The 12,581-nt window shown below is 32.8% G+C and overlaps 1 protein-coding gene across 1 annotated transcript; it reads right to left on the reverse strand.

Annotated features, from left to right (window-relative positions):
* Positions 1–9,765: 9,765 nt before the first annotated feature.
* On the reverse strand, positions 9,766–10,812 carry LOC140182268 (uncharacterized). The gene is made up of 2 exons (XM_072228418.1): positions 10,552–10,812; positions 9,766–10,371 (listed from the first exon to the last, which is right to left on the reverse strand). The coding sequence occupies exons 1-2, from the start codon at positions 10,810–10,812 to the stop codon at positions 9,766–9,768; spliced, it is 867 nt and encodes a 288-aa protein (XP_072084519.1).
* Between the last annotated feature and the right edge of the window lie 1,769 nt (positions 10,813–12,581).

Raw genomic sequence — 12,581 nt, forward strand, 5'->3', positions numbered from 1 at the left:
GAATGAAGATAGAAGAAGGAGAAAAAGAATTCGAATAAAGAGATGAGAAGAATTCAAAAATTAGATGTAAAAATATTTTTGAAACAAGAGTTAAAATATTTTTTTTATTTTATTTATTTATTAAATTCAAAATTAAAGGTTAATTAACTAAAAAGATTTGAAAATTAATTGATGAATTTTGAAAAAGAAGAGAGAGAATTAGAGAAGATATTTTCAAAAATTAGAAGAGAGGAATTAGTTAGGAAGTTTTGAAAAAGAAGAAAGAGAAAACAAGTAACTAATAAAGAAAAGATTTGAAAACAAGATAAGATAGAAGACTAGAAAAAATTTGAATTTAAAATTTGAAATTTATAAAGATAAGATAGAAGTTAAAAAGATTTGAAAAAAGATTTGATTTTGAAAATTGAAATTAGAAAAGATAAGATAGGAATTCGAAAAGATTTGAAACAGATTTGAAAAAGATAAGATTTGAAAAAAGATTTGATTTTGAAAATTGAAATTAGAAAAGATAAGATAGGAATTCGACGCCGGTTGAGAAGTCGCCAATACTCCTCCAAATCTGAACCCCAGGGTTAGTGCAGATCCATTCTGATTGAAGGTGAAGCTCCTGCAGTTCATTCTCTTTAGTGATCTTACTCAAAACGTCACAGACAAGATCGAATCTTCCGGATCAGGGAATGCTGCAACTTTGATTCTAGCCTCTACCACAAAGACTCTAATCTCCCCGTACCTAGGCTGAACTGGTGTCTCGAGAAGTCCCCAACGAAGTCATGGATTAGTCGTCTAAGAGATGTATGATCAAGCTGGTGGTTCATCGTTATCCGATAAAAGACTCACTCTGAGCCCCTGTAGAATGAGATAACCTTGTACCGGTTCAATGCATTCGTAGTGATGAAGAACGGATATACATCTTAGAATAGAGAATCAAACATGTATTGAATTAGAAGAGTAGTACTTTATTAATCCATAAAATTCAGCAGAGCTCCTCCCCTCAACCTAGGAGGTTTAGAAACTCATACTAATAGAAAATACAATGATAAACATGTAAAGTGTGCGTCCTCCTCCTTCTGGTGAGAGGTGTAAAAGTCTTTAAATACTAAACTAATGACTAAGTATTACATAAGAAGGGTAAAACAGTCTTTTAGTGCTAAAATCCACTTCTGGAGCCCACTTGGTGAGTGTTTAGGTTGAGCTTGATTGAGATCCAAGTGCTAGAAGGCCTCTAGGGCATTGACGCTGGCTAGGGGGTCCTTTATGGGTTTTGGACGCTGGTCTCTTCTCCTTTGGACGCTGGACGCCAGAATAGGGTAGGAGGTTGGCGTTGAACGCCAGTTTTGGCCCTTCAATTCTGTAGCAAAGTATGGACTATTATATATTTCGGGAAAGCTCTGGATGTTAGCTTTGCATAGTTATTAAGAACGCTCCATTTGGACTTCTGTAGCTCCAGAAAAGCTCTTTCCAGGTCAAGGAGGTCAGATCCGGACAGCATCTGCAGTGCTTTCTCTGCCTCTGAATCAAACTTTTCCTCCAGCTCCTCAATTTCAGCCAAAAAATACCTGAAATTGCATAAAAACACAAAAACTCAAAGTAGAATCCAAAAATGTGAATTTTACACTAAAATCTATGAAAATTTAATAAAACTTAAACAAAACATACTAAAAACTATATGAAAATGATGCCAAAAAGCGTATAAAATATCCGCTCATTAGTGACGACGGGAAGGAGAGGACACGCGATAGTAGGTTACGTTGTTTAATCCTAATAATTCAAATTCACAACCAGATTATTTTAATTAATTGAAATTTTGATTTTAATAATTAATTAATTTTTTAGGTTGTTGTTTACGCTGGTTGGTCTTTGAATTGTCCCCCTATCACTACAAGATTTATATATGTTTGTGGGTGTTGTTTAGAGAGAGTTTTTAAAATCCTCCATGATATATTTTATCTGTAAAATTTTGATAAACTCTCACAAAATAATTAACAATAAAATCCCCCTATTATCAATTACCATATAATCAAAACTCGTTAAAACTCCAAGAAAACACTCGAAGAAAAAGAACAGAGAGGTGAGAACTCACTGAAATCCTAAGCTCGCGATAGACATCTCCACTGCCATTTCCGTCACTGCCTCTGCCGCCATCGTTGCCGCTAGACTTCATCTCCATTCTGCTTCTGCCATAAAGATACTGAGATCGAGCCAAGGTGTCTCTTTCATCAACGCGTTTCCAGACCTAATCGCAATGCCTAAGCCTCTGAGATTGAGAGAAAGCACCTCTTTGGTTAATTCTCTTCCGCCAATGATGCTCGTGTTCTCCATCGGCATTCTATCCCTTTTGTACGCTCTTCTTTCCACTCATTCTCAGTTTCTAGTTCTCCTTCTCTTTTTCCGTTCTTTTTGTTTTCTTTGTTTTTCATTCTTAGATTCTGAATGCTTTGCTACATGACATAACATTCAATGAATTTTATTATCTCTTAATTGATGAACATTGTTTCAAATTCTCAAGCATTCTAAGTGTTTGATGAATTGTTTATTCTCTTAATTATTTTATTAACTCACTGTTAGTTAAAATCGGATAAATTTTTGTATATCGTATATTGTTATTACAATCAATGTAATTAGAATGTATGGCTTTGCCAAATTTTAGTTATGTACTCCACATGATAAATTTTAGTTAGCACAACAAATGGTCAAAGATGGCTTTGTTGGTCTAGAATTTTTCAATAGAAAAGAACTTCATTGTAAGCATAGTTCCAAACCAACTAATAACTCTCAATCAAAGTTTAATTTATTTGTCGCAAGTACAAATCCCAATAAAATTAAACTGAAGTATTCAAACCTCGGGTCGTCTCTCAAGGAATTGCAATGAAGTGCTCAATTATTGGCTATGAAGAAACAAGGAGGTTTTGATGGCAATTAACAAGAAAATATAAAAGCAAGAAAGTAAATAAGCAGGCAAGGAATTAAATGAAAAGCAATTAAACCAATAAAAAAAGAAATTAAATGACAAAAAGGACTCTTGGCTAAGGCATAGAAATTGAGATCACCATCCTTGTCTACAAACCATATATTGACAATTATGAGGGACCAAACCCATCAAGTCTACTTCTATGCTTGAAGTATGTCAAATAGGCTTGATCAATATCAACCCATAAGTCCCAACCTAGCTACTAATTGACTTAGTAGTAGGCTAGTGTTAATGGGTATCAAATTTGATCAACAAGGGACCCAAATCACTAATCCAATTAGCCCTAATGACTCAAGGTCACTCAATTCCCTTAGCCTAGGCCAAGAGTAGAGAAAACTACTCTATAACTAGTGAAGACATTTTATCAAACACCTAGAGTGCAATAAAAGTAAACATCATAGATTGCAAGAATTAATGAAAACCATAACTAATCACAAATAAGCAATCAACAATACCAACTAAGATAAACATAAAAAGATATGGAAATATAAAATTGCATTAGAGAAAATACAAATCCAACAAGGGTTCATGAAGGTAAAAATGGCAACACAAATAAATTAACAAAAGAGACCAAAAATATCAAGACAATAGAACAATAAAATATAAACAGAGTTGAACTAAAAACAAGAATTAAAACTTGGATCTAAGAAAATTTGACCTAAACTACCCTAAATTCTAGAGAGAAGAGAGAGCTTCTCTCTCTAGAATTCTAACCTAAAACATGATGAACAACTAAACATGACTACTTGATTCATCCCCCTCCAATCCTTGGTTCAAAAGCATCAGAAATGAGTTGGATTTAGGCCTCCTTGAGCTCAGAAATCGCCCCTAGCATATTGCCTTTAAGTTGGTCACGTGACCAGTGTCATGCGTACACGTGGGTGACGCGTACGCGTGGGTGACGCGTGCGCGTGGTCTTGAATCTTCCAAATGCTCATTTCTTCGTGAGTTCTCCACTTTGCATGCTTTTTCTTCACTTCTTCCATCCAATTCTTACCTTATAAACCCTGAGATCACTTAACAAACATATCAAGGTAATGAATGGAATTAAAGTGAATTAAATTTAACGATTTTAAGGCTTAAAAAATATGTTTTCACTCTTAAGCATAAATTAGGGAGAATTTACAAAATTATGCTATTTTAGTGAATAAATGTGGGATAAATTAATAAAATCCTCTGAATTTAACACAAGATAAACCACAAAATTTAGGTTTATCAATGGCCCTCAACAATAGCTCTTTCGACTTTACAGGTACATGTGTGTTTCTTTCTGTTTCCTTCAACTTCGGATCGAATCTAACTGTATGTTGCAAATTGGTAGAGACACTCATGCCCCTGTCTTGGAACAGTGTCTTCGAGAATTGATGTATTGGAATAATGAAGTTTTCATTCACTGTAACAAGACCAGAACCAATAGATATTACTATAACATCAGCATCTACACCAGGTGAATTTTCTAGAACAGAAGTGACAATTTTGGAAAGGCATACCTCAGAACTGAAGAATTTTATAAATGCTTTGTTTGTTTGAAAGCTTGTTTTCATTACCTATTTTTTCTGTTAGACTGACTATTAATGGATTTGTTTACGATCAATTTAGGTGTGTGCTTGTGCATGGAGTCCTACAGGATCTCTTCTAGCCTAGGGGTAAATATCTTTTCTATAAATGACTAGTTTTCTTTTTACATAAATATGATTCATGATGATGCAATATGTATTATAGTTGATTTACAAAATATTGCCCATTCTACCTTTCCATTTCAAAACTCACAATTCTTCAATTCACTTCACTATTAACATTTTTAACTTCTAGTTCCGGGGATGCACAGCTCGTATTTATTAGACACTGCCAAAGAGAAAATCCAAATCTACTTAACAGAATGTGTTGGTTTTGAGGCATGTGATGGGTAAAACAAATAAAAGGAACAAATATGTCACAATACTTGATTGGAATGTGAGTTTGATTACATATTTTGATTATCTAATTTGAATCCAAGATGGGTAGTGGGAATTAGTAGCTACTTCAACCTCCCCTCTGAGTTCCTGCTTTTTCCACATGATATTCTATCATTTTCAAACCCGTGCAACCTCTTTTCAATAGGAAATGTTTGAGAAAAATTGTTTTTGATGACACGTCATCATAACCACTTTTTAAGCATATTTTTTATTTATTTTCTTAGTTTTTGAATAAAATCTTTATGTTTTTTAATGATGTTTTTGATAACTAATTACATATTTGGAGTGGTGTTTGAAATAATTATGTTTTCAGGCCAAAATCAAGTAAATTAGGATGAAAATCAACACAAAAATAAGCTTGAAAGTGTAAGACCAAAGTGGCCAACTCCAAGTAATGGAGCCCAACTCCTTTGTGCATCAAAGTGAAGAAAAAGGGGGACCAAGCCTGGCTCCATAAAGTGGAGCCCAACTCCACTTCAGTTTCACATAGTGGAGCCCAACTCCAAGACATGGACATGCATCTCTTGCTCCCAGTATTCTAAGAATTGCTTCAAGCCCAACTCTATGATTCCAAGCCTGTCTCCAAGTGCATTTTACAATCCTAGAATTTTGAAAATCCCAATTCCAATACATAACTAACTGTCAGGAAGTTTCAATTTAATTCAAAATTCAAGATTTAAAGGATTAGGCTTCTTCTAAAAAGATAAAAATTTGGTTGATTAGGATTAGTTTAGATTTAAATTTAAATAAATTACCTTTTTCTTTAAAAGATAACATTAGATTAATTTTTGAATTTGAATTTTAGTTAGGACTTAGATATAAATAAATTAACAAGATTCATAAGAGAGGGAGAATAATACATCACACGAATCACTCTCTCTTCTTAGTTTAGTTATTTTTTTTCTTCCATGAGTAATTAATCCTCTATGTTTTATTTTTATGGATTAATAATGCAAGTATTTTCTTTATTTTGATTTATGCTTCTTTTCTCTTTCAAAATTGAGTTTTGTTCTTCACCAATAATTATTAGAAGTATTGAGAGATATTCTAATATGTTTTAGATTTCTTTATTACTTTGGAAAGATTGAATATTGAAATTAGCTTGAAACACTTTTCATAATCTTCACTGATTTTAGAATTAGTTCTTGAATATATGACATTTAATTCATCTAGAGATAGTTTTTAAAAATTATGTGGCTTAAAATTAAAACTGTTCTTAACCTCTTCTCTTGATTAATTGACCAAGACATTGACGACTAATTAAGTTTAGAGAATTAGATTGCCAAGACATTGGAATTTGATTATAAATGATTTGCTATGAAAATTTTTTTGTATGGATTAAAGTTTTGAAAATGCAATTGTTATTATTCCTAAAAGATTTAGCATCCTCAAAGTCTTTAACATTCCCTATCTTAATTTCTCTCAAATTCTTTAAGCTTTCTTTTATCCTTCCACTTTTTTCTTCACTATTCTTATTCCAAGTCACGAACCAATTCCCTCTTATTGATCTAATTAAAGATATAATTAGACATTACTTGCCCTAATTCGTTAATCCTCATGGAAACGATATCTACTTAACGTGATATTACTTGATACGATTTGGTGCACTTATCAATAGTACGAGCGTATCAATTTTGGCTCATGAGTATTTCAATGTGGGTTTAATATATTTCTCAGAGGTTTGTGTAGGTTTTGAAAAACATAAGGGAGCTGTATGAAAAATTAAGAAATATATCAAGCTTTATAATTTTCTTGCCAATTTTTTCCTTCCTAAGTTTAGTGTACATAATAGTTCAGGCATGATGGTCTCCTGTGGCCTGTGGCACTTATTTTCATATGCTTAAGTTTATATTTTAGACAGCACTTTTCTTTTCCTTTTATGTTCTTTATGTGTTGTTTTCTTCTTATCACCTTGGGGGTGTATATGATGCATCTTGAGACAATTTTTAAAGGTAAAATCTGCACAGAATTGTGTGAAGCTTCTCTATCTTTGACTAAGAGACTAGGTCACACAGCCATGAAAATCTTCTGTGATTTATTGAAAATGATGCTACTAAAACTGTTGTGCTTGGTGGAAGTGTCCATCCACTAACTAGCTATGTGATCAATATGTTAAGTTTCTCTTTGAGTAAGTATTCTTCTATCTTTCGTGTATCCTTTTTAACAAAAAAAAGAGTAGCTAGCATAAATACTTACACACATGCATGCCTACTTCTACTCTCCTTCACAAGTGTAAGTTCTCTTCTGGAGTCTTAACAAATAAATCATCACTCTCCACTGGCTGCATATATATATATGATAAAAAAATAGGTATGTTAGATAGACAAAAAAAACAGTCAGAACTTGTCTTATTTAACATTAATTAATTATCGCAACATGGGTAATTAAAGCACGTTATGGCTGTTTTTGGCTGATTTTCTTTGGTTACCAAACATTTCCAATACAAGAAACTATAATTCATCAAAGCAAGCAACATTAATATAGCAGCCTCATGAAGACAACAATACATTTGCAGTTGCGATAAGTTTATAAAAATATAATAATTAAAGTGGTAAAAGTTACTTGACAGGCGCATGCATTCATCCATGAAATTTTAACCAAAGCTCAAATACATTGATAGTAATAATTAGAGGCTGCTACGCCTCTGTATGAAATCTAATTGATATGCATTATTGATGCTGCTGTTATTGCAATAATGTGATGTGTATTATTGAAATTTTTACTTAATTTTATGTTTACATATAGAGTAATGATATTGAAAGTAAGTCTATTATTCTATGTGTCCGCGAATCCGATATGATATCCGCACTTTTTAGTGCCGGATCCGATCCGAATCCGCATAATTAAACCTTCTCTTTTTAATCATATTTCTATGTAAAAGAATTCGATAAAAATTTTTCTTTCATACTTTTAAACTTATTTATTCCTAAAATATTTTTTTTAATCAAACTCTCTCTAAATAACAAAAATAAAATAATATAATATATGAATAATAATTACTAACTAAAACATACAAACAAGTAAATATAATACCAAACATATATATCTTTTTTATTTTTTAATTATTATAGTGCGGATCTGCGGATCCGCGGATCGGATACGCAGATGTAGAGCAGATATCCGCGATCCGATCCGCAAATGGTGCGGATCGGGTCCGATCCGATCCGATCAATTTGCGGATCGGATCATATCTGCAATTTTCGGATCGAATGCGGATATTTACCGCGGATCTGCGGATACGATCCGATCCATAGACACCCCTAAGAGTAATGATATTGAGAGTAAGTCTATTATTTTATTTAATGTTAGGAGATTATCTGGTTATAATATGGGATATTAAAAGATAAATATTTGAGATTTTTATATAGTTAGATAATATTAAAACATTGAAGTTGTTTTATTTTATTTTTTTAAAAAAATAGTAATAATTATATAGAATTATACCATATAGATTTATGTTTAGAATCATTGACATTGAGAACTTTTATATATATAGAGAGAAAGAGAAAAATAATTACATTATCTTATATTGAGAAATTATCATTTTTTTTATTGAGAAATTATTGTGTTATACAAAATTTAATTTTTAAATTTTAATATTAAAAAATAAATTTTTAATTTGAGTAGTATGTAAATGAAATAGAATTAATGAATGTTTTGAAATTAAAAATAAATAAATAATCACAAAGTCTGTGAAAGATTAAAAATTTTATAAAATAGTTAATTTTTATTAAATTAAAAAATTAATTTGTGAAAAATTTTAAACTATCACAAAAATAATTTAAAACTGTTAGACTAATATAAATTATAAAAATTTCAAAAATTCTTACAAAAGAGTTCGTGGCATTTCAAATTTTAAAAATTTTAAAAATTTTAAAAATTATTTGATAGGAATTATAAACCATTGACAAAAATAAAATTACTACAAATAGACAGATTCTTTGTTATGTATAATTTCTCTTAAATTTATTAATTATCAAAACTCAATTTAAAATATTGTGAAACTAAAGTTAAGAATTGGTGTCACTATAAATTAGAGTATTTAAAAAGTGAGGATATTTTATGCAACTTCGTACATGTATATACTACAACCTGATTGTAATACAAAAGTAGGATTCATCGTTCTCTTTCTCGATCAATCAAGTTTGATTCTTATTCATGTATTTTCTCGCCTTTCATTATTTCTTGTATTTCACTCGTCTTATATCTTCTAACGTTCTTCCTTTAGACTTGCACAATAAAATTTAATGAGAGTTAGTTAATTACACCTCTAACATGGTTTTTGCATAATATTTTGTATAGAAAAATAAACATTCATTATAACAAAGATAGGATAAAGTATGTTTTTATTTTTAATACTTTTAAAAAATTTAAAAATATCTCTAATATTTAATTTAATTTAATTTAATTTTATTACTAATATTTATGTAAGTTGAGTCATAAGTTGCTAATATGCGCTAGTTGGCATTTGATTTGTTATCTCTAATGCTTTGACAAATTAGTTATTTAATTACTGTTATTATGTACATATATATACAATAGTTATTAGAGTATTTTTTAACTTTTTTTTTTGAGAATCCGTGCCCCCTTTTTTAATATTGGTTCTCTGTTTACTTTCCTTCCTTTCTCTCTCTCTCGAACCATCTCTCTTCTCACCTCCTTCTCTTTATCCATTTTTTCTTTGTTTATTCTCAGACTCATCTAACAGTGTTTGATGAGAGTGAAGCCTCTCTTTCATTGAGAAGTATGATGATAGCTTCCTTTTAGTGAGAAGTTAGATCAAATTTTGGTGAATTACTAGCTTCCTTTTGGTCATTGCTTAGATTGCTCTGATTGAATTTATCACTTTTTTTTTTCAGCTGGTGGTTCAGCAGCCATGTAATTGATGCTGCTAATTTGCCTTTGCCTAAGATGAGGGGGCAAGCCATGCTTCTTATAGCATGTATCCACTGTGTGTTCTATTTTATCATAGAATGTGCATTGCATTCGGTTTTCTCTGCCTCTTCCCCCAGCCTGAAACCTGCCTCTTCCTCTGCCTTTGCCTCGATTCCTCTCATCACTAAGCTGAAGTCCGAAATTAGTCTTGTTGAAGAAAACTTTTGACTCTTGAGTATCACCAAATTGTCTTTCCTGCTGAGTCAACATTGAGAAGGCAGCATTTATGTCAGGCATTGGGTTCATAAGCATCAACTGCAACCTCATGATGGAGTATTGATCATTCAGACCTCGAAGAAATTGAGTTGTATAGTCTTCACGCCTATATTGTCGTATCACATCCAATCCACATGAGCACAAAAATTCACATGTTTTGAAATTAGGTATCGGTCTAAAATTGTTTAGATCTTCCCAAATTGATTTCAATTTGGTGTAATATGCAGTCACATTCGAATCGCCTTGCCTCATAGAGAATAATTCTTCCTGAAGTTCAGCCACTCTGTACTTGTCTCCCTGATAATATCAATGTTTCAAATCTTTCCAAAGCTCTGAAGCAATATTATTCCAAACCACGCTTTCTAATATTTCGGGACTCAATGACAAATTGATTTAGGATACTACATATATATTACACCTTTCCCAAGCCTCAAATAGTGTATCATCCTCATTTTATTTTGTAAGAGATCCATCTACAAACTTCAATTTGTTCTTTCCTTTCAAAGCTAATAACATTGCTCTACTCCACGAACCATAATTGCTAGCATTGAGAGTAATTGAGATTAAAGGATTACCAGGATTTTCACTTAGATGAATGTAATAGGGGCTGGACAGATCTTGTATTGGATTGGTATTGTTCTTTGCCATCTGAGCTTGAAATGTTGAGATTTGGCTTAAGAAAGTTGCAATTGACTGAGCATCCAATGGATTAGAACTTGCTCCTTGATTATCAGCCATTACTGGTCAAGAATTGAAAATTGAAATTCAAGGATCGAGAATTGAAATAGTTGAGAACTTGCAGATTTTCTTTGAAAGAACAAAGAAGTGAGAGGCCACAAGTGAGAATCGATGAATCTGTTGGAACGTCAAATCCCGAGCCTTCTGTCCTCAGTCTCGTTGATCGGAGATTCACCTCTCCTCCACGTTCACCGCACCATGTAGAAATTGGTGAAAGAGAGGGTTTACTCTCATCAAACACTGTTAGATGAGTCTGATAACAAAGAAAGAAAGAATGGATAAAGAGAAGGAGGTGAGAAGAGAGATGGTTCGAGAGCAAGAGAAAGGAAGGAAAGTAAACAGAGAACCAATATTGAAAAAGGGCTGAATGAATTCTCAAACAAAAAGTTTAAAAATACCCTAATACTTTTTTTTATTTGAATTCTAGAAACATTTTTATTTCAAGAAATGTTGTCTTCTATGAGGATTGCTTTCCGTATTCTGTGATTTATGATCATTCTCATGGACATGACCAACCTCAATTTGCATCCAACTTGCATCAAAATATCTTTGACCCCTTTATTGATGACACTACTAACTTGTGGCACCCTTTGCTATCCAATCCTGCACAAACTGCATCTCCAAACATTACAAGTGGAAACAACAATCTCCCGAGTCCCATTTCGTCACATGCATCACAAACTACTCATGCATCATTCACACCTCAGCCAGCGCACAACTCTTCATTACACACACCAACACCCCCAATTGAAGTAAGAAAATCTTCAAGAATAAAGAAAATGCCAACATACCATAAGGGCTACCATTGTAAGATACATACCACAACATCTACTGTCAATTCTCTTTGCAGGTACCCAATATCACAATATATGTCTTATGATGCACTTAGTCCTAAACACAAGTCCTTTTCTTTGGCTATTGCTACAACTGTTGTGCCTAGAAATTATGAGGAAGCAATTGTTCATCCTTGCTGGAGAGTGGCCATTCATAGTGAACTGGAGGCTTTGAAGCAAAATCAAACTTGGTGCATCACAAAACTCCCTGCTAGTAAGAAACCTATAGGTTGCAAGTGGGTGTTTTGGGTCAAACTTCACCCCGACGGTACCGTTGAACGCTACAAGGCCAGGCTTAGCTTGTAGAAAAAGGGTTTACCCAAATAGAAGGAGTTGATTTTATAGACACATTCAGTACAATGGTTCACATGACAACCTTGAGAATTGTATTGGCCTTAGCCGCGGCCAAGCAGTGGCACATCAAACAGTTAGACATTAACACCACTTTCCTTCACGGCGATTTGAATGAGGAAGTATACATGAAACTTCCTCCTGGGCTCGATCATCCGGATATATGATCAGATTCAGTTTGTAAACTTCAAAAATCTCTTTATGGCTTGAGACAAGCGAGTCGACAATGGAACTTAAAGTTGACTGAAATTCTCACCACTACGGGCTTCACCAAATCTGAATCAGATCACTCTTTATATACAAAAATCACTCTTCAGGGGGTTACCATCATTATGGTTTATGTTGATGACTTGGTTTTGACTGGTGATGACTTGGATGAAATTGATAGAATCAAAAGGTTACTTGATCTGCGGTTTAAAATCAAAGATTTGGGTGATTTAAAGTATTTCTTAGGAAAGGAAGTGGCCAGATCCTCCAAAGGAATTCACATATGTCAGAGAAAATATGCGCTTGACATCCTCAAAGATTTTGGGTACTTAGATTACAAACCTGTTAGCACGCCTATGGATTACACTTGTGCTTCCA

The sequence above is a fragment of the Arachis hypogaea genome, chromosome 19 (genome assembly GCF_003086295.3).
Source record: "Arachis hypogaea cultivar Tifrunner chromosome 19, arahy.Tifrunner.gnm2.J5K5, whole genome shotgun sequence".
Classification (NCBI taxonomy): domain Eukaryota; kingdom Viridiplantae; phylum Streptophyta; class Magnoliopsida; order Fabales; family Fabaceae; genus Arachis; species Arachis hypogaea.

Excerpts from the sequence above, each read along its gene's own strand:
- LOC140182268 (XM_072228418.1), bottom strand. The coding sequence starts at position 10,812 with ATGGCTGATAATCAAGGAGCAAGTTCTAATCCATTGGATGCTCAGTCA. Across the intron at positions 10,372-10,551 it reads GAAAGAACAAATTGAAGTTT|GGAGACAAGTACAGAGTGGC; the intron begins GTAGATGGATCT and ends TGATATTATCAG.